Source organism: Pseudophryne corroboree, chromosome 2 (genome assembly GCF_028390025.1).
Source record: "Pseudophryne corroboree isolate aPseCor3 chromosome 2, aPseCor3.hap2, whole genome shotgun sequence".
In the NCBI taxonomy this organism is placed as follows: Eukaryota; Metazoa; Chordata; class Amphibia; order Anura; family Myobatrachidae; genus Pseudophryne; species Pseudophryne corroboree.
Genome location: NC_086445.1, coordinates 847243219 through 847270375, shown reverse-complemented (window position 1 = coordinate 847270375; position 27157 = coordinate 847243219). Strand labels below are relative to the sequence as shown.

The 27157-nt window shown below is 46.4% G+C and overlaps 1 protein-coding gene across 3 annotated transcripts in view; it reads left to right on the top strand.

The window, feature by feature from the left end:
* Positions 1-27157, top strand: part of FANCB (FA complementation group B) — a 186453-nt gene that overhangs the window by 17446 nt on the left and 141850 nt on the right. For 2 of the 3 annotated variants that reach the window (XM_063955781.1, XM_063955783.1), the window contains exons 2-3: positions 11902-12879; positions 22353-22508. In XM_063955781.1, the coding sequence (XP_063811851.1) occupies positions 11947-12879; positions 22353-22508 (1089 nt within the window). In that variant the 5' untranslated portion in view covers positions 11902-11946. Of the gene's footprint in view, positions 1-11565; positions 11793-11901; positions 12880-22352; positions 22509-27157 lie in introns of those variants that run through there. The other variant, XM_063955782.1, reaches the window with a different exon arrangement.

Sequence of the window (27157 nt, the reverse complement as noted above, 5' to 3'; positions counted from 1 at the left end):
TCGGGATCCCGCTGTCGATATTGTGATCTGGGGGGATTTCGTACCAAACCCCTCACCACTATCACTATCTCTTAATACAATGTTTCAGTCTTTCTTATGATTTAGCTTAAAATAGTGAAGAGTGACCATCTTTGCAGCTGTCATTGTTACATGTGCAAGTTTTGTATTTATAAAGATTTCTCATACGTCCTAGAGGATGCTGGGGACTCCGTGAGGACCATGGGGTGTAGACGGGATCCGCAGGAGACATGGGCACACCATAAGACTTTGAATGGGTGTGAACTGGCTCCTTCTTCTATGCCCCTCCTCCAGACTCCAGTTAGATTCTGTGCCCAGGAGAGATTGGTCACACACTAGGGGAGCTCTACTGAGTTTCTCTGGAAAGACTTTATGCTAGGCTTTTTTATTTTCAGAGAGACCTGCTGGCTACAGGCTCTCTGCTTCGTGGGACTGAGGGGAGAGAAGTCAGACCTACTTCTGTGAGTTTCAAGGCTCTGCTTCTTAGGCTACTGGACACCATTAGCTCCAGAGGGTTCGATCACTTGGTGCGCCTAGCTGCTTGTTCCCGGAGCCGCGCCGTCAACCCCCTCACAGAAGCCAGAAGAAAGAAGCCGGGTGAGTATTGGAAGAAAAGAAGACTTCAGTGACGGCAGAAGACTTCAGAGTCTCGGAGGTACCATGCAGCGGTCGCGCTGCGCGCCATTGCTCCCACTCTCAAGCGGCACTAAAAGGGTGCAGGGCGCAGGGGGGGGCGCCCTGGGCAGCAATATACCTCTTCACTAACACTGTCAAAAGATGTATACAGTGAATAGGCACTGTATACGGACCCCCGCCAGTATAAAAAGTAAAAATATTAGCGGGGCTGAAGCGCGCCGAGAGGGGGCGTGGCTTAGCCCTCACAACTCGATCCAGCGCCACACAAGACGCTGTCCCCGCCAAAGCACTGTTAGGCAACTAGCAGTGAAAAACGAGGGGGGGGGGGCACAGTGATTTTAGTGCAAAATAGCAAAATATAGCACTATGGGGGTAATTCCAAGTTGATCGCAGCAGGAAATTTTTTAGCAGTTGGGCAAAACCATGTGCACTGCAGGGGGGGAAGATATAACATTTGCAGAGATAGTTAGATTTGGGTGGGTTATTTTGTTTCTGTGCACGGTAAATACTGGCTGCTTTATTTTTACACTGCAATTTAGATTGCAGATTGAACTCACCACACCCAAATCTATCTCACATGTTATATCTGCCCCCCTGCACATGGTTTTGGCTTGTTGCTGCGATCAACTCAGAATTAGGCCCTATATACTATTATGTGCGTGTAGTTAATGAGTTGTCAATGTGTTTCTGTGTTTTCCCTGTCAGATATACCCATTATAGCGTTATAGTACACATGTGTCGACATGTGTGAGTGCTCTGCCACAAAACAGCTATGGGAATCCCTCTGTCGGCATTGCCGAATCCTGATGGTACTTGAGTCAGTAGATCAAGTGTCAGCAGGTCGGTAGTTGTATGCTTTTTCAAAAGTAAATACTGTATGGGAGACACAGTAGTATGTGGGTGACCCTGTCGGCGCCAACTGTTATTACTGGGTGTAAATTAACATGAAGTAAATAACCTATACCTGTATAGGGTATGGTTCCATGGGCCTGTAGCTCTAGCACAGACGTGGTTGTATTTGTGGGGGAATGATATTAAAATTATGTGTATATACTCCCTCGAACCCCTCGGGGTCGCAAGAATGTTATTTTACCTAGTTACTACTCCCTGTCGTCGACGAATACTATGTTTTATGTTGACCATAAGGTTTCCTGGTTAGATCCACAACTTGGGCATTCAGTACATGGTCGTACACATTCAGCACACATTAATGTCACTAGGGACCCTGCGGTTCTGGACAAAATACTTATATGTATGATATATATATATAGGATATGTGTGTATATGTGTATTTGAATATGTATATTCATATTACAAGTTCTAATGAATGCTGACGTAAAATTATTCCTTCTCATGTGCTGGTCGCTCTGTTGATAAAGCTCTAGGTCAGCCGTGACGAGATGGTCTCAGATCCTCAAGAGGAGTCCGAGTGTTTATTCTTTCCCCATCGCGGACAGAATAAAGTGAAAGTCGACCCCTGGTCTGCACGGGGCCCTGTCACAATGGATCGTATACAGGAAGCTAAGTGATATTTTCATTATATGCTTTGATGATATTTGCATTGCATAAGCATGGGGGAGTGCTTGTATTCAGAAATGGTCGGTTACCTTGGCATCCGATAGAATTACCCTAGAGAGAGAGGGGGGACGTTTCTTAGGTTGGGTCTTCTCTATAACATTGCGGCAGGCTGCCGTGAGACTACAAGAGGGATGGGACACTTGGGTGCACGGACCACTTCCATGGCTCTCTCGGCTGGGAGGGCGTTGTGGATTCACCAAGGGAATGCTGAAGTTGACTCCGAGGGATACTGGAGTATCTTCCCTATGAAGGTGTAACCGGTGTTTGGGGATGCCTTGGTTAAGTTACTCTCGGCAGATACCACTGGTACGTCTACCTTCTTGAGATAGGTTCCCTCACAACGTTTGATGACGCATTCTTTTGTGGGATGCAGTCGTTTTAACAGGTTGGATACCGTTTGTTTTTTCCCTTTCTTTGCAGATAGTGGAAGGTGGAAAGGTAAGTGGTCTGCAGCCTTTTCAAGGTTGCAGAAGCAGATATCGTCTTCTGTTTCTACCACATCCTACGCATGTCGCTGGGTCTATCTTGCTGGAGTCCACACCGGTGGGAACTCGTCTGATGCTCTTCAGTCAGTCCTGGTATGGACTTGGACCAGTGAGTTAAAAATAGAATCCAAAGGGGGGACATACTGGAGTTCCAGATGATACCCCGCTCTGTTTTTTCAGATAGATCTTACCGATTCTCCTCTGGAAGGGGAGGTAGCATGCGACGCCATACCAGAGTTGCGTCGGGATCGGGATATTGTCCTGCAGTCCCTGTCGTAAAATAAAAAAAATAAAAAAAAAGGTTTCTACTTAAGAGGTTGACCTACAGAGTGGAATCTCTCAGGTCTGGGATCTCCAACACGTATAACTAGAATTTAAGTGCGGTTTCATCCGCATTAGGCTTACCTGGTTTTGCTATCCAGGATTGTCTTTGCCATTTCACCGGAGTGATGGCAGGATGATGGGTTTCCTTTGATAGTAAGAGCCATTATTGTTCTGTACTGAGACGCTCTCCTGACTACGGCGAGGTCAAGAAACAAGTGGTACAAATCGTGGTTTCTCTCTGACAGTTCTTCAACACAGAAAATCGCTGTTGTTCCCAACGACACAGATGTCTGCGGTGGGTATAAGATTAGATACTGAACTGTTGAGAGTTTGTTTTTTCCTGTGGAAAGAGATCTGAGGATCCAGAGTCGGATCAGATTTGCAGTGACAAACCATCAATATGTTCCGTTGCTGAAGAAGGTGGTTGCGGCCTACAAGGCCTTTTCGGTGAGCAGGTCAAATGACAAAGTGGTTTTCACGGGACCAGTTGGACATGTGGTCTGGGTCTCACCTGCACATGCAGCGGAAAATAATCCTAAGGACCAGGATATCGCTCCTGTGGTGCCTGCATTCTCACCTCTTAGAGGGTCGAAGGTTCGCGATCCAGGTTTAGATCCTGGTGTCCATACATGCAGGTCTCCAAGGCTGGGGAGCAGTCTTTCCAAGGGAAGAATTTCCAGGGGAAAAAGGTCAAGCTGGGAAGCTTGTCGGCAATAAGCATTCTTGAATTAAGAGCTGTTTTCAACGAATATCTTCTTCGTGATCTGCCCGTTTTAGTTCTGTCGGACGACTTAATGGCAGTGGCGTAAGTAAGCCGCTAGGGCGAAACAAGGAGCGAAGCCGCAATAGTAGAAGCCACATAAGTTTTCCGCTGAGCGGAAGGGCAGGAAAACACTATTTCTCATACGTCCTAGAGGATGCTGGGGACTCCAAAAGGACCATGGGGTATAGACGGATCCGTAGGAGCTTGGGCACACTATAAAGACTTAAACTGGGTATGAACTGGCTCCTCCCTCTATGCCCCTCCTCCAGACCCAGTTAGACTTTGTGCCCCGGGCAGCATATTATGGTGGCGCTATTATGTTATCTGTGGTGCTGCCGGGGCTCCGGGTCCCGGTCCCCCGGCAGCTCATCGTGGCGCTCTACGCGCCGTTTTCCTCCCCGACGCCGGCTCTCCCGGGTGCAGGGCGCTGGGAGGGGGAGCGCCCTGGGCGACATATTTTACAGTAAGATGTCTGGCGGTGCCGAGGCGCTGTGCCCCGGACCCCGCCAGCTTGTTCCCGTGCGTTACGCGCCATTTTCTTCCGACGCCGGCTCCAGGGGTGCAGGGCGCTGGGAAGGAGGGGGGCGCCCTGGGCTGCATACTGGTCCCCGGCGCCGCGCACGATACCGCTGGGCATAAAGGCGGTCGTGCACCGCGCCGGTGCTCCCACACACCAACGGTACTTGGGTGCAAGGGGGCACCCTGAACGTGTTTTTTAAGTATATATATATATATATATATATATATATATATATTATATATATATATATATATTATATATATATATGGATATAGTTATAGTGGATGTACGCTATATAAGGGCCCAGTCTATATATGTTTTCGCTTATGGGGCGAGAAAACGCTGGGAGGAGGCGAAGCTTAGTCCTCAGAACGAGTCAGCGCCATTTTTCTCACATTCCCCCCAGTACTTGCTGTGTAGTAAGATGGAGGGGGGGGGGGGCACAGTGGTTATACTGCTATATGGTTGTCATATAGCATGATGTTGGATATGGGATGCATAATCCTGGTTGTACTACATACATTCACTGTCCCTGTTAGTCTACCCACTATTGGTTAGTCGACATATGTTGACGGGTGTGGGGGTTTAGCTACGAGCGGTTGTGGAAAAATCTGGTGGCTGCGCCGGCACACGGTGGTGCTTGATTCGGTGAATTAAGTATTGCCGGGAGGGAAGTCACAATGGTTTGTGATGCCCTGTCGGCATCAACGGTATTTCCTGGGTGAAAAATATTGTCAGGCTGTTATTGCCTTGTACCTATATATATCTACGTATATAGGTATTCAGGTGGGGGGGGGGGAGTCTTATCAAAATTGTATTTGTATGCTTCCCTCAGACCTCTCGGGGTTCCCAGTTATTATTATTATTATTAATTTTTGCCCGATTACTATCCCTTGCTGTCGACATTTACTAATTTTCTGTCGACCATAACGTTACAGGTAATTCCACATCGGGTACATGTCAGTACATGGTCACACACATTCCTAACACATTACTGTCTCTAGGGACCTGGCTGGTCGGGACAATCCAATGGCATATAGGTTACGTCTATATGTTTATATATGTAGATATGGGTTTATATATGCAGGCTTAGGATATATGTGTTATATTGTGTGTGGCAGGATGTTTATCAATGAATGCTGAAATAATGGTATTCTTATCCTGTCCTGACCGCTCTGTTGATTAAGCTCTAGATTGGCCGTGACGAGTTGGTTTCGATCCTCTCGAGGAGTCCGAATATTATTCTCTTCACAACGCGGAGAGAAAATTATGGCAGTCAACTCCTGGTCGACGCAGAGCCCGGTCGCAAAAGATGATACACAGGCAGCTAAGTGAAATTTTATTTCTATTTTTTGTCCTTATTTGCACTGTATACTTTTTGAGAAAGTGTGGTATTCGGGTGGGCATCAGACAATATTGCCCTACCCAGAGTGGGTAACCTTGCCTATGTTAGTTCTACATTATAACATTACAGCAGGCTGCCACGTGACAGCAGGAGGTGTGACCGGAAAATTGCGGAGGATGTACCAGGGAAAGATGGAGGGAGGTGTACAGCTGTGGGTGTGGCCTCTGTTCAGTAATTCTCTACGGATTTCTCTGGTAAGCCTAATTTCGTGAATTAACCTACTTCACGACGGTTGGTGATGCATTCTTTTATGGGGTGCAGTCATTTGTAACCGGTTCGATACCGTTCTTGTTTTTTCTTTTTCTGTGCAGACAGTGAAAGGTGAAAAGGTAAGTGTTCTGCAGCCTTGTTAGGTTCGCAGAAGTGGATGTCGTTTCTTTTTCCACTACTTCAACCACTTGTCGCTGAGTTGATCTGGCTGGTTCCCACTCCGGGGACCATTTATCTGATAAGTTTCAGTTGGTCCAGAAATAGACTAGGACCTGTGAGTTATTAATAGAATATAAAGGAGGACATTCTGGGTTCCAGTTGTTTTCCCTTACTGTTTTTTCTGATAGTTTTGTCGCTCCCCTCTGGGAGGGGAGGTAGTGCGCGACGCCATACAATGGTGCGTCAGGTTCAGGACAGTCTCTGGCTGTCCCTGTATTAAGGTGCAAATCGTTGGGTCTCTCTGACTGTTTTTTGACACAGGGATTGGCTGTTGTTCCCAATGACGCAGATATTGAAATTGGGGTTCAGAGTAGGGGCTGACCGGTTTTGGTTCAGTGTTTTTTCCTGTGGAAAGAGGTCTGAGGATCCAGAGTCGGATCGTTTTTGAGGTGACACCTCATCAATATCTTCCGTCATAAAGCAGATGGCTGCGGCCTAAGAGGTTTTTTTCCGGTGAGCAGATCTTTTACCAGATTGGTTTTTATGGGACCAGTTGGGAACGTGGTCTGGATCTCACCTGCGAATGCTCCGGAATATAATCCAAACGACCAGGACATTGCTCCTGTGGTGTCTGGCCGGTTCTCTTCTTCTAGAGGAATGAAGGTTCGGGATCCAGGTTTAGAGCCTGGTATCCATGCATGCAGCTCCCCGATGCTGGGGAGCAGTCCTTTGCAAGGGACGAATTTCCAGAGTCTATAGTTAAGTTAAAAAGCTTGTCTGCTGTCAGCTTTTTGAAATGAAGAGCTATTTTTTCGACGAACGTTTTCTTCGAGGGCTGCCGGTGTCGGTTCTGCCGGACGACTTGTCAACAGCGGCGTAGGTAGGCCGCTATGGCGGAACATCGAGCAGGCGGTGTTGGCAGAAGTTGCACACTTTGCAGTTGAAGACTGGAAAACGCTATATTAGCAGCTTTCGTTCCGGAGGTAATGACAGGGAAATAGATTTCCTCTGCCGACGTGATATCCAGCCGGAGAAGATTCGGTCATCATCGAGAAGCATTCCCAGACGTGACGAGTCTTTGAGGAGTATCACAATTGGATATGTTGGCGTTTCGCTTCAACGAGTCGCCTCAAGGAGATTTTTCCAGGTCAGGGGATGCTCAAGATATAGGAGTGGACATCCTCATGACACCGTGGGTGTCTTTAGTCGGTCTATGTGGCCTCTCCGCTTTCACCTTTCTCGTGGTGGTGTCTAGCAGTGAGGGTTGGCTATCCAGTTTTCATGATTTACTCATAGAAGTTTACGGCCCTCTTCCTCTACGTGAGGTAATGTTGCAACAAGATCAGGGAGTGTAGCATTACTTACCGCGGCTGCGGCTGACGGCGAGGCGGTTGAATGCCATATCCTAAGCCGAACGGGTATTCATGGTGAAGTCGTTTTCCTCATGTCTTCAGGCTACGAAAGAACTAACGACAAAGGGTTACCAAAGTAATTGGAGTACCTAGATGTCTCGGTGTCTTCCACAGAGACTTTTATGGAAGTTTTTCAGCTATGTCTGGCTTATCCATACTTTACAAGCCGGTGTGGAGGCAAGCCTAATAAGTTTTTTAAACAATTTCTATTTCGGAAGGTGGTCATGCTATTGGCTTTAACATCCGCAAGGCGGTGTCGAAAGTGGGTTTTTGTCTCACAAGAGCCTTGTTGATTCTTCAGGTGGATAGTGTGGAATTGTGTACTAGGTTGGTAGTTCTACCTAGAGTAGTTTCTGGATTTAACAGAAATCGATCTTTTTTGTTGCTGGTATTTATTTAGCCATTAGCCGTTTCAATTTTCTTTGATCTAGCTGGGGATTTGAGTATGTAGGTCGCCAATTGGGCTCAGTGTGGAGTAACAGGAGCTCTGTTTCTATGGCATGTTCCCAGCGTGGTTTAGAAGACGGTGTTATGCAGTCTGTTACAGGCTGAATCTGTGATGCGGTTTGGTATGATTATTATACGGCTGGATTGCCGTCACCGAAGCAGGTGGAGGTCCATTCTTCTGGGAAGGTGGGCTTATCTCGGGCGGATGCCCGGGGAGTCTTGGCAGGTCAATTTTGCCGAGCGGATTCTTGGTCGGGTTCAAACGCTTTTGCTATGCTCTACAAGTTTGATTTCCTGATTGTTGGGGACCGTTTTGTTGGCACATGCGGTGCTGCAGAGTCGTCCGCACTCTCCCGCCCGGTTTGGAGCTTTGGTATAATCCCCATGGTCCTTTTGGAGTCCCCAGCATCCTCTAGGACGTATGAGAAAATAGGATTTTGGTACTTACCGGTAAATCCTTTTCTCTTAGTCCGTAGAGGATGCTGGGCGCCCGTCCCCGTGCGTACTGTGTCTGCAGTTATTGCTTTTGATTACACCCTGGTGATGTGTTTTTCTCTGTCAGGTGTTTGATACCGTTGTTCATGCCATGGCATGCGGGGTGTTATTGTTGCTTATGTGGACACAAGGTTGGTGTTACGTATTCTCTCAGCATGTGGCTGTGTTTTTGTGCATGCCGGGGGCTGGTGTTCTACTGAATGCCAAGTTCTACGGTGTGTTTGTGGTGTGAGCTGGTATGACACTCACTGTGTTATAACAATAAATTCTTTCCTCTAAATGTCCATCTCTCCTGGGCACAGTTTTCTATCTGAGGTCTGGAGGAGGGGCATAGAGGGAGGAGCCAGTTCACACCCAGTTTAAGTCTTTATAGTGTGCCCAAGCTCCTGCGGATCCGTCTATACCCCATGGTCCTTTTGGAGTCCCCAGCATCCTCTACGGACTAAGAGAAAAGGATTTACCGGTAAGTACCAAAATCCTATTATTAGCAATCTTCGGTCTGAATGTGGGCGAAGGAGAAATAGATTTCCTCGGCAGCTGCGATCTCCATCTGGGAGAAATGTAGTCGTCATCGAGAAGTTTTCACAGAAGTGACAAGTCTTTGAGGAGTGCCTTAATTGGACAGGATGGCGTCTCATCTCAACGAGAGACCTCAAGGATAGTGGTCCAGGTCAAGGAACACTCAAGCTATAGCTGTGGCCGCCCTCATGACATCTTGGGTGTTTTCAGTAGGTCTATGTGTCCCCTCCAATTTCACTCTTTTCGAAGGTGATACACATAAGAAGAACAAAGGTTCAGGTGATACTCATTGTTCCGGTCTAGTCAAGGATAACTTGGTATCCAGATCTTCAAGACTTGCTCATAGAAGATCCTGAGCCTTTTTTCTCCTACGAGAGGACCTGTTACAGCAGGGACCGGCCGTGTATCAAGACTTACCGCGGCTGCGGTTGACGGCAGGGCGTTTGTGCGCCATATCCTAGCCCGAAAAGGTATTTCTGGTGACATCTTTTCCACTTTGCTTCAAGCTAGGAAAGGAGTAACGGTGAAGCTTTACCTCGATATTTGGAGGGAGTAGGTGTCTTGGTGTGAATCCTGGAAGGCTCCTACGGAATAATTTCAGCTGGGTCGTTTTTCTCCATTCTTTACAAGCAAGTGTGGATGCAGGCCTAAAGTTAGGCTACATTTCAGTACACTTTTCGGCCTTATAAATTTTCTTTAAAAAAAAAAAAAGAATCGCCCACCTTTCCGGAAGTCCAGACTTTTGTGAAAGGAGTGCTGCACATCCACCCTCTGTTTGTGCCTCCACGGGCACTGTGGGTCCTTAATGTGGTGTTGCAGTTTCTTATTGTCACAATGGTTGAAACCTTTATGAAAGGTTGTGTTGAAATTTCTCTCTTGGACGGTGGTCATGTTATTGGCCTTGGCGTCCGCAAGGCGGGTGTCGGAAGTGGCGGCTTTGTCTCACAAGAGCCCTTATTTGATCTTCCATGTGGTTAGAGCGGAATTGAGAACTAGGAAAATAGTTCTGCCAAAAGTGGTTTCTGTGTTTCACAAGACCCTGCCTATTTTGATGCCTGTGGTTACTTAAGCATTGGCTGATACAAAGTCTCTCGATGTAGTCAGGGCTTTGAATATTAAGGTCGTCAGATCGGCTCAGATTGGGGAAACAGAGGCTCTGTTTGTCCGGTATGCTCCCTGCACATTTAGGGCGCCTGTTTCTATCCAGTCTGCTACACGCTGGATCTGTGATACGATTCGACATGCTCGTTCTACGGCTGTATTGCCGTTACTGATGTCTGTCGGTGCACCCATTCTACTAGGAAGATGGGCTCTCCTTGGGCGCATGCCCGAGGAGTCTCGGCGGTTCAACTTTGCCGAGCAGCTACTTGGTCGGGTTCAAACACTTTTGCTAAGTCATACATGTTTGATACCCTGGCTGAGGAAGACCTCATGTTTGCTCAATCGGTGCTACAGAGTCGTCCGCACTCTCCCGCCCGGTCTGGAGCTTTGGTATAAACCCCATGGTCTTTACGAAGTCCCCAGCATCCTCTAGGACGTATGAGAAAATAGGATTTTAATACCTACCGGTAAATCCTTTTCTCTTAGTCCGTAGAGGATGCTGGGCGCCCGTCCCAGTGCGTACTGTATATGCAGTTATTGGTTATGGTTGCACTCTTGTGGTGTTTCTTTTTAGTTAGGCTGTTGCTGACGTTGTTCATGCCATGGCTTGCGGTATCTTATTGTTGGTTGTGTTGACACACGGGTTGTGTTACATATTCTCTCAGCATGTGGCTGTGTATTTTTCATGCCGTTGGCTGGTGTTCTATTGAATGCCACGTTCTGCGGCATGTTCGAGGTGTGAGCTGGTATGACACTCACCGTGTTTAAACAATAAATTCTTTCCTTGAAATGTCCATCTCCCTGGGCACAGTTTTCTAACTGGAGTCTGGAAGAGGGGCATAGAGGGAGGAGCCAGTTCACACCCATTCAAAGTCTTATAGTGTGCCCATGTCTCCTGCGGATCCCGTCTATACCCCATGGTTCTTACAGAGTCCCCAGCATCCTCTACGGACTAAGAGAAAAGGATTTACCGGTAGGTATTAAAATCCTATTTTTTTGTTTTGGGCAAAGTACTCAAAAAGATGTGTTTCTTCAGTGAAATGGAACTGAAACTTAGGAATATATTAATTTTGTTACTCATACTTTTTAATGTTAGAATTAGACTTTATTTCAGACTTAACCACAATGCGAAAACAAATTTTGTCTCATTAATCTAGATAAATGTAACTTGCATTGCACACCATGAGCTCTTTATTTGAAAATTAGGGTCTAATGGCAATATATACAGTATCTATTTAAAATTATCTACAGCATATATTAATAAAGTATTAACAAAGGTTGTCAAACTCGGTCCCCAGGACCCCAAACAGTTTATATTTTCCAGGTCTCACAGAATCACAAGTCGAATAATTGTCTCCACCTGTGGATCTTTTAAAATTTGTCAGTGAGTAATGAAACCACCTGTGCGGCTGCTGGGTGACCTAGAAAATGGGAACTATTTGAGGTCCTGAGGACCAAGTTTTAGAACCACTGAACTCGAAGGGCAAAATGTCTAATCTGCAATGCAGATGCACTTGGCCTGATGCATTGTTGCACACAAGTCAGAGTTGTGGTGGACACATCTAGAACCACCGCATATGTCGCAGTCTGCATATGCACCTTTGAGCGAATATGAACATTACTCCTCTTGCAGCTGATTTTGCGTAACCGGGTGGCTGGAACTTTGCATGTAGGGTAAGGGTTTACTGGGTATCTAGATGTATTTGCAGGCAATTCAGAGGTGAGTTTAAGTTTGTACTTTAAGTTTGTACTGTAATGTATTAAATATATATTTATATCTTCATGATTGGAAAATACTTGCATATTTATTTATATTTCTTTTTTTTCAGATTCATTTGAACCGTCTGCTCATTTGCAATTTATGCATTTAAAGAATGGATACAGTTCTCAAGAAGCCTGAACGACTTTTGGCCTATAATGGAGAAATTATTACTTTTCAGATATTACAATTGAAAACGAATTTGGATGTTGCAGAAAAAAATGTTTTAGCTTTCTCAAGGAAAAAATTCCATACGGACACTGGAAAGTTTATTGAGGTATCTTCTGGACAATACATCATACCATCCATTAAATCTAACATTCAGGTTGTTTCCGTTTGCTGTGTTGCAGACGTCAGAACTGGCATTAACCTTCCATGCATTTTGCTGAAGACGTGTAAAAGAAAGTCTACCAGTTCATCGAGGCTGACATTGCTGCTACTCCACACTTCAAATGAAGTGGAACCATATTTAAAGTTCAAAGTGGACACAGAAATTCTGGAAGATCTACGCCTAACTGATGGTCCGACTGTTCTCTGGAAACAACATGAAAAACTCTATTATGTTTCATCTCCAACTTCAGAGGTTTTAACATCTCCTATCGATATTTCTGCCATTCTCTGGACTGGAACTATTGAAGAAGGCACTTGTATTTTGGGTATAACAACCATGAGATTGGATGCTGAACACTTAACAAGCACTTCTCTCCCTAATAGAACTCATCAAGGAAAGGAGTTTGTTTTGTACTGCGTTGAAAATCAGAAAACTGTGTCAGGATCCTGCCTTATTCCACATGCATACACAAGTGTGCTACGCTGCCTTGATGTTTGCATGATACAGAATATTAACGGCATATATGAGACATCTGCAGTTGGAGCTAGTAATAAACAACTGATCTGGTTCCAAAACGGGGTCCCTAAACAAGTTTTCCAGCTGCCGTCTGAAAATCTTTCAAAGCTACAGATTGCTTACACAAGCAGAGCCGATATGTTATGTATGATTTCCTTTGCTTCTGGAGATGCTTGTGCTGTATGGAAAGATGGATGGAAGGTAAAGGTATTCTTTTTGTGGTTAGAATGTTTGTCAGCATCTTCTATCAATATACTCTTCACTTACTTAATCTGCCTTAGTTTGTTTTATTATTATTATTTTTTAATAACTTGTTGCTGTGCATGGGATGGGTCATCCTGTAAAGGAGATCTGCAGACAAGCCTATTTCCCTGGGTAGAAAACAGTGGTTTCTTATATATCTAACAGTGGTTTCTTTGTATATAAATCTATATCCCCCAAACAGATGAGGTACCCAGGGATTCTGAGGCCCCTATTGAGCACATTATTTTAGATGTAGGATACAAGAGAAAAACCAGTGCAGGCAGCACATTATTGGACAGGTGTTGTTATCTATTCAGATGAAATCACTTCCCAACAAGTTGCAAGTGTCACATATCAAATGAATCAGCACCGTCTCCTTGTGCGTCCTAGTCACACTGGGGCAGATGTATTAAGCCCGGAGAAGCGATAAAGCGGGGATAAGTGGAAGGTGATAATGCACTAGCCAATCATTACGGGTTTGAAAAATGACAGTTGTGTGCTGATTGGCTGGTGCACTTATCACTGCTTTATCACTACTCTAGGATTAATACATCTGCATTGTGATTAATACACATTTTCAACAAAAAGACTTCTTACGCTACCTGGCGTGCCAAGAGGGGCTATTTGGCACAGCTAAGATGTATGAGGACATATCTGTACATAGGTGTTGGGCAGGAATACTAAATTAATGGCAGGTGGCTTTATTTGGTATCTTATAGATATAAAGTATAAGAACAAAACTATAAATGAAATCAAAACTGTGTATTTTAAGATACAGTTGTGGCTTCATACACCTATCCTTTCTGCGCTGTTAGGTATAAGGCACCTGATGCGACTAAGGTTCTCTGCCATGAATAGCGATTCCCGTACTTTTTGTACTGTTTCCTAAATTTTGCGTATTGTTTACATCGTAGCTGTATAAGTATTAATTAAGAATTTCCAAGGTACATAGAATTAGTATTTTCTCTGACGTCCTAGTGGATGCTGGGACTTCCGTAAGGACCATGGGGAATAGCGGCTCCGCAGGAGACTGGGCACAAAAAGTAAAAGCTTTAGACTAGCTGGTGTGCACTGGCTCCTCCCCCTATGACCCTCCTCCAGTTAGATCTTTGTGCCCGAACGAGAAGGGTGCATGCTAGGTGGCTCTCCTGAGCTGCTTAGAAGTAAAAGTTTAAATAGGTTTTTTATTTTCAGTGAGTCCTGCTGGCAACAGGCTCACTGCATCGTGGGACTAAGGGGAGAAGAAGCGAACTCACCTGCGTGCAGAGTGGATTGGGCTTCTTGGCTACTGGACATTAGCTCCAGAGGGACGATCACAGGTTCAGCCTGGATGGGTCCCGGAGCCGCGCCGCCGGCCCCCTTACAGAACCAGAAGAGCGAAGAGGTCCGGAGAAATCGGCGGCAGAAGACGTTCCTGTCTTCAGATAAGGTAGCGCACAGCACTGCAGCTGTGCGCCATTGCTCTCAGCACACTTCACACTCCGGTCACTGAGGGTGCAGGGCGCTGGGGGGGAGCGCCCTGAGACGCAATAAAACATGTTTAAACCTTATATGGCTAAAGAAATACATCACATATAGCTCCTGGGCTATATGGATGCATTTCACCCCTGCCAGTTTTCCTAAAAAAAGCGGGAGAAAAGGCCGCCGTGAAGGGGGCGGAGCCTATCTCCTCAGCACACAAGCGCCATTTTCCCTCACAGTTCCGCTGGAAGGAAGGCTCCCAGACTCTCCCCTGCAGTCCTGCTACAGAATCAGGGTAAAACAAGAGAGGGGGGGCACTATTGGCAGCTAATATAAAACAGCAGCTATAAAGGGAGTAACACTTACATAAGGTTATCCCTGTATATATATAGCGCTCTGGTGTGTGCTGGCAAACTCTCCCTCTGTCTCCCCAAAGGGCTCGTGGGGTCCTGTCCTCTTTCAGAGCATTCCCTGTGTGTGTGCTGGGTGTCGGTACGATTGTGTCGACATGTATGAGGAGGAAAATGATGTGGAAGCAGAGCAATTGCCTGTGTTAGTGATGTCACCCCCTAGGGAGTCGACACCTGACTGGATGGTCGTATTTAAAGAATTACGTGACAGTGTCAGCACTTTGCAAAAAACTGTTGACGACATGAGACAGCCGGCAAATCAATTAGTGCCTGTTCAGGCGTCTCAGACACCGTCGGGGGCGCTAAAACGCCCGTTACCTCAGATGGTCGACACAGACCCAGACACGGATACTGAATCCAGTGTCGACGGTGAGGAGACAAACGTAATGTCCAGTAGGGCCACACGTTACATGATCACGGCAATGAAGGAGGCATTGAATATTTCTGACACTACAAGTACCACAAAAAAGGGTATTATGTGGGGTGTGAAAAAACTACCAGTAGTTTTTCCTGAATCAGATGAATTAAATGAGTTGTGTGATAAAGCGTGGTTTTCCCCCGATAAAAAACTGCTGATTTCTAATAAATTATTGGCACTATACCTTTTCCCGCCAGAGGTTAGGGCGCGTTGGGAAACACCCCCTAGGGTAGATAAGGCGCTCACACGCTTATCAAAACAAGTGGCGTTACCGTCTCCCGATACGGCCGCCCTTAAAGAACCAGCTGATAGAAGGCTGGAAAATATCCTAAAAGGTATATACACACATACTGGTGTTATACTGCGACCAGCAATCGCCTCAGCATGGATGTGCAGTGCTGGAGTGGCTTGGTCGGATTCCCTGACTGAAAATATTGATACCCTGGATAGGGACAGTATATTATTAACTATAGAGCATTTAAAGGATGCATTACTATATATGCGAGATGCACAGAGGGATATTTGCACCCTGGCATCTAGAGTGAGTGCGATGTCCATTTCTGCCAGAAGAGCGTTATGGACGCGACAGTGGTCAGGTGATGCGGATTCCAAACGACATATGGAAGTATTGCCGTATAAAGGGGAGGAGTTATTTGGGGTCGGTCTATCGGACCTGGTGGCCACAGCAACGGCTGGAAAATCCACCTTTTTACCCCAGGTCACCTCTCAGCAGAAAAAGACACCGTCTTTTCAAACTCAGTCCTTTCGTTCCCATAAGGGTAAGCGGGCAAAAGGCCACTCATTTCTGCCCCGGGGCAGAGGAAGGGGAAAAAGACTGCACCAGGCAGCCTCTTCCCAGGAGCAGAAGCCCTCCCCCGCTTCTGCCAAGTCTTCAGCATGACGCTGGGGCCTTACAAGCGGACTCAGGCACGGTGGGGGGCCGTCTCAAGAATTTCAGCGCGCAGTGCGCTCACTCGCAAGTGGACCCCTGGATCCTGCAGGTAGTATCACAGGGGTACAAATTGGAATTCGAGACGTCTCCCCCTCGCCGGTTCCTGAAGTCTGCTCTACCAACGTCTCCCTCCGACAGGGAGGCGGTAGTGGAAGCTATTCACAAGCTGTATTCCCAGCAGGTGATAATCAAGGTACCCCTCCTACAACAGGGAAAGGGGTATTATTCCACGCTGTTTGTGGTACCGAAGCCGGACGGCTCGGTGAGACCAATTTTAAATCTAAAATCCTTGAACACTTACATAAAAAGGTTCAAATTCAAGATGGAGTCACTCAGAGCAGTGATAGCGAACCTGGAAGAAGGGGACTATATGGTGTCTCTGGACATCAAAGATGCTTATCTCCATGTCCCAATCTACCCTTCTCACCAAGGGTACCTCAGGTTTGTGGTACAAAACTGTCATTATCAGTTTCAGACGCTGCCGTTTGGATTGTCCACGGCACCACGGGTCTTTACCAAGGTAATGGCCGAAATGATGATTCTTCTTCGAAGAAAAGGCGTCTTAATTATCCCTTACTTGGACGATCTCCTGATAAGGGCAAGGTCCAGAGAACAGTTAGAGGTCGGAGTAGCACTATCTCAGGTAGTGCTACGTCAGCACGGGTGGATCCTAAATATCCCAAAATCACAGCTGATTCCAACAACACGTCTACTGTTCCTGGGGATGATTCTGGACACAGTCCAGAAAAAGGTGTTTCTCCCGGAGGAGAAGGCCAGGGAGTTATCCGAGCTAGTCAGGAAACTCCTAAAACCAGGCCAAGTGTCAGTGCATCAATGCACGAGAGTCCTGGGAAAAATGGTGGCTTCTTACGAAGCGATTCCATTCGGAAGATTCCATGCAAGAACTTTTCAGTGGGATCTGCTGGACAAATGGTCCGGATCGCATCTTCAGATGCATCAGCGGATAACCCTATCTCCAAGGACAAGGGTGTCTCTCCTGTGGTGGTTACAGAGTGCTCATCTTCTAGAGGGCCGCAGATTCGGCATTCAGGATTGGATGCTGGTGACCACCGATGCCAGCCAGAGAGGCTGGGGAGCAGTAAATATTCTGGAACTAAGGGCCATTTACAATGCCCTAAGTCAAGCAAGGCCTCTGCTTCAGGGTCAGTCGGTATTGATCCAATCGGACAACATCACGGCAGTCGCCCACATCAACAGACAGGGCGGCACAAGAAGCAGGAGGGCAATGGCAGAAGCTGCAAGGATTCTTCGCTGGGCGGAAAATCATGTGGTGGCACTGTCAGCAGTGTTCATTCCGGGAGTGGACAACTGGGAAGCAGACTTCCTCAGCAGACACGACCTCCACCCGGGGGAGTGGGGACTTCACCCAGAAGTCTTTCAAGTGATTGTAAACCGTTGGGAAAAACCACAGGTGGACATGATGGCGTCCCGTCTCAACAAAAAACTGGACAGATATTGCGCCAGGTCAAGGGACCCTCAGGCAATAGCGGTGGACGCTCTGGTAACACCGTGGGTGTACCAGTCGGTGTATGTGTTCCCTCCTCTGCCTCTCATTCCAAAAGTACTGAGAATCATAAGAAGGAGAGGAGTGAAGACTATACTCGTGGCTCCGGATTGGCCAAGAAGAACTTGGTACCCGGAACTGCAAGAGATGCTCACGGAGGACCCGTGGCCTCTACCTCTAAGAAAGGACCTGCTCCAGCAGGGACCTTGTCTGTTCCAAGACTTACCGCGGCTGCGTTTGACGGCATGGCGGTTGAACGCCGGATCCTGATGGAAAAAGGCATTCCAGATGAAGTCATCCCTACCCTGATCAAAGCCAGGAAGGATGTAACTGCGAAACATTATCACCGCATTTGGCGAAAATATGTTTCCTGGTGTGAGGCTAAGAAGGCCCCCACAGAGGAATTTCAACTGGGTCGTTTCCTGCATTTCCTGCAAGCAGGACTGTCTATGGGCCTAAAATTAGGATCCATTAAGGTTCAAATTTCGGCCCTGTCGATCTTCTTCCAGAAAGAACTGGCTTCATTGCCTGAAGTTCAGACGTTTGTCAAGGGGGTACTGCATATACAACCTCCTTTTGTGCCACCAGTGGCACCTTGGGATCTCAATGTAGTTTTAGGGTTCCTAAAATCACATTGGTTTGAACCACTCACCACTGTGGAATTAAAATATCTCACATGGAAGGTGGTCATGCTGTTAGCTCTGGCGTCAGCCAGGCGTGTCTCAGAAATGGCGGCTTTGTCATATAAAAGCCCTTACCTAATTTTTCATTCAGACAGGGCAGAATTGAGGACTCGTCCTCAATTTCTCCCTAAGGTGGTTTCAGCGTTTCACATGAACCAACCTATTGTGGTGCCTGCGGCTACTAGGGATTTGGAGGACTCCAAGTTGTTGGACGTAGTCAGGGCCCTGAAAATATATGTTTTTCCAGGACGGCTGGAGTCAGAAAATCTGACTCGCTGTTTATCCTGTATGCACCCAACAAGCTGGGTGCTCCTGCTTCTAAGCAGACGATTGCTCGTTGGATTTGTAGTACAATTCAGCTTGCACATTCTGTGGCAGGACTGCCACAGCCAAAATCTGTTAAAGCCCATTCCACAAGAAAAGTGGGCTCATCTTGGGCGGCTGCCCGAGGGGTCTCGGCTTTACAACTTTGCCGAGCAGCTACTTGGTCAGGGGCAAACACGTTTGCAAAATTTTACAAATTCGATACCCTGGCTGAGGAGGACCTGGAGTTCTCTCATTCGGTGCTGCAGAGTCATCCGCACTCTCCCGCCCGTTTGGGAGCTTTGGTATAATCCCCATGGTCCTTACGGAAGTCCCAGCATCCACTAGGACGTCAGAGAAAATAAGAATTTACTTACCGATAATTCTATTTCTCATAGTCCGTAGTGGATGCTGGGCGCCCATCCCAAGTGCGGATTGTCTGCAATACTTGTATATAGTTATTGTTACAAAAAATCGGGTTGTTTATTGTTGTGAGCCATCTTTTCAGAGGCTCCTACGTTTATCATACTGTTAACTGGGTTCAGATCACAGGTTGTACAGTGTGATTGGTGTGGCTGGTATGAGTCTTACCCGGGATTCAAAATCCTTCCTTATTATGTACGCTCGTCCGGGCACAGTATCCTAACTGAGGCTTGGAGGAGGGTCATAGGGGGAGGAGCCAGTGCACACCAGCTAGTCTAAAGCTTTTACTTTTTGTGCCCAGTCTCCTGCGGAGCCGCTATTCCCCATGGTCCTTACGGAAGTCCCAGCATCCACTACGGACTATGAGAAATAGAATTATCGGTAAGTAAATTCTTATTTTTTTTTCACAAAGGAATTCTTGTGAAGTAACATATTAAGCATAACGATGTATGGCTTAGGTCACTCATATCAGATCTCTCTATTTTGCTTTTTTACCCAGAATTTTAGTTGACGTAGCACACAGAAGCTACATTAAATAATAGCGCCAGCATTCCAGGTATCCATGCATTGTACTTTTGTCTCATTAGTGATGTGAAAAAGATGCATTATTTTGTGAAAAAGTATCTGGTGGGACTCTTGTGTGGGCGAGTGAATTGTTTAATAGGCGCCCTAAATTGCAGTTCACCTAATAGATTAGACAGGGTGGTATGGACACCCATTGTTTTATCACACTGATCGTGCCCTGCAGTATCTGGTTTAGCAACGTAAAATGGCTAAACCCTCCTAAAGTGCTGGGTGCGACGTTAAAAGTGCCATTTAGGTGCCTAAACGGGTAATTTTCTGCACATTTCTGCTCGAGAACATAGGGCGGCTGTTACGTTGGCAGACACTATTGAATAGCTGCCGGCCGGAGCACAAGGATGCATGGTTATTATCATTATCATACCTCCCAATTATCCTAATTTTCATCAGAGAGTCCTGTTTTTTAGGTACTGTCCCATTTGCGGGCCATGGTGGGGTGGTTTGGAGGCCTCTTGTCACTCGCTGCTTATAATGCACATAGCGTCTATTCACAGGAGGAAAGGACAGGAGGCATTTCAGCAGTTCCCGGAGCGCTAGACATGCCCCCACAGTGACGGAAAATGGGAGGCAAGGCTTGTAATTGCAGCACTCCCATTAAGCCTCTTTTGCTGAGGCCACACCCCCTTTTCAGATGCTTGCAGGAGTCCCGAATTCATCTGACAATATGTTGGGAAGTATGTAATCCTTTATTTATATGACACCATAAAGGTTCCACAGCGCCTAATAAAGTACATAAACAGATGAGTGAAATAAGAAAAGAGTCACTTACAGTACAAGACAATGCAGGACAAATACATGGTATATAAACATTTCTGAATCAGTGGTCATAATAACACTCAAATAAGCAGCAAGGTGGTCATTCCGAGTTAATCGCTAGCTGCATTCGTTCGCTGTGCAGCGATGAGGCAAAAAAAGGCACTTCTGTGCATGCGGCACAATGCGCACGCGCGAAGTAATATTACAACGAACGTTGTAGTTTCACACAAGGTCTAGCAAAGTTTTTAGTCGCACTGCTGGCCGCAGAGTGATTGACAGGAAGAGGGCGTTTCTGGGTGTCAACTGACCGTTTTCAGGGAGTGTTCGAAAAAACGCAGGCGTGCCAGGAAAAACGCAGGTGTGGTTGGACGAACGCAGGGCGTGTTTGTGACGTCAAAACAGGAAATGAATAGTCTGAAGCGATCGCAAGCGCTGAGTAGGTATTGAGCTACTCTAAAACTGCACAAAAAAATTATGCCGCCGCTCTGCGATCCTTTCGTTCGCACTTCTGCTAAGCTAAAATACACTCCCAGTGGGCGGCGGCATAGCGTTTGCACGGCTGCTAAAAACTGCTAGCGAGCGAACAACTCGGAATGACCACCTAAGGGTTAGGTGCCGATGTAGGGTTGAGTAGATGATAGTTTAAGTAAGGGAAGGAGAAACACATGAGGGGAGAGGGCCCTGCTCGTGAGATCTTATATTCTAAAGGGGAAGGCCAGATAGCCAGGGGTGGCACAGGTGGGGTAGACAGTGAGCATGGGGCAGTGGTTTAGGATCAGAGCTGGCTGGCTTTGATAAAGAAGTCAGTCTTGAGAGCTTGTTTGAAGTTTTGTAGAGTTTTGGTTCTGCATAGTGTATGTGAATACATCATAAATGCATTTGTTTTGATGGGGAATTACAGTATACCATATAACTTTGCAGTGAATTTCTGTGATATCCAAGGAATTACATAGTCCAGCTGCCCGCCATTAGCTACGCCTCATTTAGAGTTAAGAGCAAATTCAGCTAAAGGTGAAAATTTGCACCTGGACAAACCATACTGTGATGGAAGCAAATGCAAATTATTTTTGTTTATATTTAATTGTACTGTACATGCAAATAAATTACTGCCAGTGCATAGCATATAATGAGGGCATTTGTATTTATATGTGTGTATATTGTGTTTACATGCATCATATAAATGCATGTTCTGAAAAATGAAGTTTGATCTAACCATGTTTGTGAATTAAACATTATTATTCATCAGTTACTTTTCTATTAAACAGATAATATACAGTATATATATATATATATATATATATATATATGGGTATATTCAATTAGAGGATATATATAAGAGTATATTCAATTAGGAAAATCTGCACTAATTCGACCTCAATGTATTCAATAGCGGGCATTTTTTTAATCCATTTTCGCCCATGCCTTTTTTTTTTTTTTTTTTTTTTTATTGAATCGGCATGGGCGAAAAAGGACCCAAAAACTGTCAAAACGCCCGCAAATTCGACAAAACGAATTCGCCGAACCACGTGGTTTTCACCCCTACGGATTTTTCGACCAGTCGAAAAACGGCACGGACATTGAATAGGTCGAATGTCAATTTTCGACTTAAAAACAGGCGAAAAGTGACGTTTTTTTGACTGGTCCAAAAAACAAAACTAATTGAATACCCCCCATAGACACATATACTCTTATTGGGGAAAAAATTTTTTTTTAAAAAATTAAACACTTAAGTGGTGTTTTCAAAGTAATAAAACTATTCTGTGATGGATGTTATACATGAATATTTACACTTGCCAGGACACACAAATTAAGGTAAAGGATAAACAGTCCTACTCAATGAAATCCTGCTGCTATGTTGATGGACAGAGGAACTGGTAAAGCAAACGCATATATGAAATGTATATATCTCTCTTAACAGACAGCAGGAATATGGCAGCAAGTGGAAAACATACTGGTTGACGATTTTGTTGGCAGAGGATCTGATCAAATGTTGTTGCTGTTCAGAGATGATCCAAGCAATCTTGCTGACCAACAAGCATTCAGACTGACTGACTGCCGGGATATCAACTATCCAGTGAGTACAAAACTATAACTTTGTTTGTTAAGCGTGTTTATTTAAACTGTGAAAACCAGGTCTAGGGTTAAATGCTATTTATTTTTTATCTATAATTTATCTTACGTCCTAGAGGATACTGGGGTCCATTTAGTACCATGGGGTATAGACGGGTCCACTAGGAGCCATGGGCACGTTAAGAATTTGATAGTGTGGGCTGGCTCCTCCCTCTATGCCCCTCCTACCACACTCAGTTTAGAAAATGTACCCGGCGGAGCCGATCACGCTGAAGGAAGCTCCTGAACAGTTTTCTGCATTTATTTTCTATGTTTCTTATTTTCAGGCAGGGCTGGTTGGCATCAGCCTGCCTGCTTCGTGGGACTTGGGGGGGGATGGCCCAACCTCTTGAAGGGTTAATGGTCCCGTTCCCTGCTGACAGGACACTGAGCTCCTGAGGGAACTATTCGCAAGCCCATCACGGCGAGCATACATTCCTGCAGCACGCCGCCACCCCTAACAGAGCCAGAAGAATGAAGAGTGGTGAGTACTGAGCCAGGCGTACCGGCTAGCGGGGTGCCGGTCATTATGGCGGCATGAGGGTACGGAGACGCACGGCTACTACACGGGGCGGAATGCGTCTCCGGACACAATACACAACTGTGTCTCCGTACACTGTACACAGTACCCATACTGGCACAATAGCCTTAAAATGGATCCATTTTAAGCAGCAGATTCCTCAGCCAGTATAAAAAAAGCGGGAAGACCACGCGCCATTGAAGGGGCGGGACTTCACTATGAGAGGATCCAGCAGCTCACCAGCACCATTCTCCCTCTGCAGTGGACACAGACGCTGACAGGACAGGAACGCGCAGCTCCTCCAGTGTGACTCCAGATTACCTCAGCGGTACCAGGGGGTCATTGCAGGAGGGTAGCGACTATTAGTGTACTAAGTCCCCTATCAGGGTACTTAGTCTGCGACCCGGCTAAGCTTGGCATTAGCAATAAGGGCGCAATGGGGGCTGGCTCCAAACAACTCTGTCTCTCCCTGAAGGGCTCTTTGTGGGTTAATTGTGCTTAACCTTTGGTGTGTGTGTGTGTGTGTGTGTGTGTGTGTGTGTGTGTGTGTGTGTGTTGTCACATTTACATTATGTCAGGCAAAGAGTGTGTCTCTTGTACCGCAGAGTGTTCCTCTTTACTTGGGAGCTCACTACTGGGTTCTCAGGGTTCACAGACAGGCGGGGCTGAACCGGAATGGGTTAATTCTCTTAAGGGAATGATCTCAACTCTTTTTACAGAATTGTCCCGCAATGAGAAAGAGACACAATACTTAAAACAGATTGTGGATGAGTTTATGAACAGAGACTCAATCCCCAAAACAGCGTCTCAGTCCACTCCCATTTATCCGCAAAAGCGATCTCTGGCCCATATCCTGCCGTCTGACTCTGATGCTGACAGGTCAGACATGGGGGGGATACAGCTCTGTCACAGGGAATAAAGACACTTATACAGGCTATCAGAGATGTTTTGCATATTCCTGATAAGGTGTCAGAGGAGTGTGAGGAATCTTATTTTATTGTAAAAAAGAAGTCCTCCGTTACTTTTCTTGTGTCAAAGGAATTGAATACCCTGTTTGAAGAACCATGGGGTAATCCTGATAAGAAGTTTCAGATCCCTAAAAGGTTACTCTCATCTTTTCCTTTTATTCTGGAGGATAGGAAAAAATGGGAAAATCCACCGATAGTGGACGCATCAGTCTCTTGGCTGTCACGAAAAATTGTATAGCCTGTCCCTGATGCAACCTCCCTGAAAGACACGGCTGATTGTAAAATTGAGACTACACTCAAATCATTGCACACAGCTGCTGGGGTGGCCCAAAGACCCACTATTGCATGTACGTGGATCACTAAAGCCATTGCTAAATGGTCAGGTAACCTAATTGAGGGGTTAGATTCCTTATCTAGGGGGGATGCAGCATATACAGGACTGCGAACTTTATGGTGGAAGCCATAATGGAAATAGGCGTGTTTAACGCACACACCACTGCTGTGGCAGTGTCGGCATGCAGGGGCTTGTGACTATGCCAGTGGACTGCTGACGCGGACTACAGGAAAGGCGTGGAAGGCCTACCATTCACAGGAGAGGCCTTGTTTGGGGATGAATTAGACAAATGGATCTCCACAGCTACTGCAAGTAAGTATACGTATCTTCCTTCCGCAGCCCCCCTACCAAGAAGACTTATTCAGCTTCTAAGTTACAGTCCTTTCGGACGGCCAAGTTCAAGGGCAAATCCAGAGGTGCTTCTACGTCCTCCAGCGGTGCAAGAGGTAAACCACGCAAACCAGCAACAGCAGGTGCTCAGGAACAGAGCTCAGGCTCAGCTTCCTCCAAAGACTTCAGCATGACGGTGGCAAATATAACTTTACAGCATGCCATCCAAAAACTGGTACAGACTCGGGTCATTGTTCCAGTTCCACCTCATCTACTAAACAAGGGGTACTATTCCAACTTGTTCTTAGTACCGAAGCCGGACAGTTCTGTCGCAACTGAGGGCCTGAGCTGACAGGAGGCAGCCTCAGTTGTAGGGGCTGAGATGTAACGGAACCTGGGAGGTTGTATCAGACCCCTAGACATGTAAGTAACATGTAGAATAACTGCCCGAAGGCGTGACCACGACAACCAGGATAAAAGTCAATGATGTTTATTATGACAAATTCCGTAACACAGCAGCAGTAAAGGAAACATAAAAGTCAACAGAGGATAAATACAATTCCTGGGTACTACAGGGTGGCAAGGGCCACAGGCACTGGTAGTGTGAGACAGTTCTTATAATCTTCTAGTTGGAAAGTCCTTACCAGGCCTGACTGTAGCAATGGAGAGAACCCAGGATCGTACCAGCTGATGTTCCAGGAAAGGCTGGGCTGCTGAAGGTAAAACGGCTGCTGTGGATACTGGCTGGAACCAGACTGTTGTTGGTACGGAGTGGATACTGGCTGGAACCAGTTAAATAATAAACGAACTTGAGAGCGATGAAATAATAATGAAGTTTGGAGTTTGAGAGCGGTGAAATAATAATACCGGTGGAGAGTGGTAAACTGCAGAAAAGGACACCGGCCCTTTAAGAGAAGCTATACACTGCTGGAAGCTGGGCTGGAAGCAGGTGATTGTTTGAGAGCGGTGAAATAATAATACCGGTGGAGAGTGGTAAACTGCAGAAAGGACACCGGCCCTTTAAGAGAAGCTGTACACTGCTGGAAGCTGGGCTGGAAGCAGGTGATTGTTGTAGCTGGAAACAGGTGAGTCCAGAATGGATCGGAGAGTCAGGCTACACCGCAGATGGAATGCTGGTGCGGGTCTCTATAGCAGAAGTCTGGAGACAGGAGCTGGAACCTGGAAGACAACCACAGGAGAGAGACAAACTGGAACTAGGTTAGACAACCAAAGCACTGACGCCTTCCTTGCTCAGGCACAGCATACTTATACCTGCAGCAAGGAAGGGGTTGGCTAGGCAATTATGCAAATCAACAATACAGACAGCAGATTGGTGGAAATAATCAGATGACAAAATCCAAGATGGCTGCGCCCATGCAGACACTTGGAGGGAAGTTTGGTTTGTAATCCATGTGAGAATTGAAACAGTAATGGCGACGCCGGCCACAGGAGACAGGAGACGCCAGACTGACAAGCGCACATTTAACCACGCGGGCACAGCGGAGGCCGCGGCTGATGAAATCACCACTCTGACATTCTGCATGTGGAAACTCAGGAACAGCGGAATCCGGTCCTGGAACGCTGAGCCAGCCTTAGGAGGCATCTGAAGGGTAAGTAATGGCGTCCAGATACCCGGATCGTGATAGCACCCCCCCCTTTAGGAGTGGCCCCAGGACACTTCTTAGGCTTTAAAGGAAACTTTGCGTGGAAATTTCGGACCAAGGCAGGAGCATGGACGTCTGAGGCATTGGTCCAAGAGCGTTCTTCAGGACCATAGCCCTTCCAGTCAATGAGGTATTGTAACTGACCGTAACGGAAACGTGAGTCCAAAATCTTGGCCACCTCGTACTCGACTCCCCGTTGAGTCTGAACTTTGGGAGCTGGAGGAAGTGCGGAATGAAACCGATTCAGGATCAGCGGTTTCAACAAAGAAACATGAAATGTCCTGGGTATTTTCAAGAAGGATGGTAACTGTAACCTGTAGGCAACAGGATTGATGACTTGTTCAATCTTGAAGGGTCCGATGTAGCGAGGTGCAAATTTCATGCTGGGAACTCTCAACCTCAAATTCTTCGTGGACAGCCACACACGATCACCCACCTTGAGAGCAGGAACCGCTCTACGCTTCCTATCGGCAAACTTCTTATACCTGAATGAGGCTTTAAGCGGACGTTCCCCCAGTTATTTGAAAACTGACGCAAGGTGACATCCACTGCTGGAACAGAAGTTGCGGGAAGCGGTTGGAATTCTGGGACTTTAGGGTGGAATCCATAATTAATGAAGAATGGTGTAGAAGAAGATGAGGAATGGTATTGATTGTTGTGGCTGAACTCGGCCCAAGGAAGGAATTGAACCCAGTCATCTTGAGAGGAAGACACATATATACGGAGGAAGGCCTCCAAGTCCTGATTCACCCTCTCGGTTTGACCATTGGTCTGAGGATGGTAAGCCGTGGAAAACTT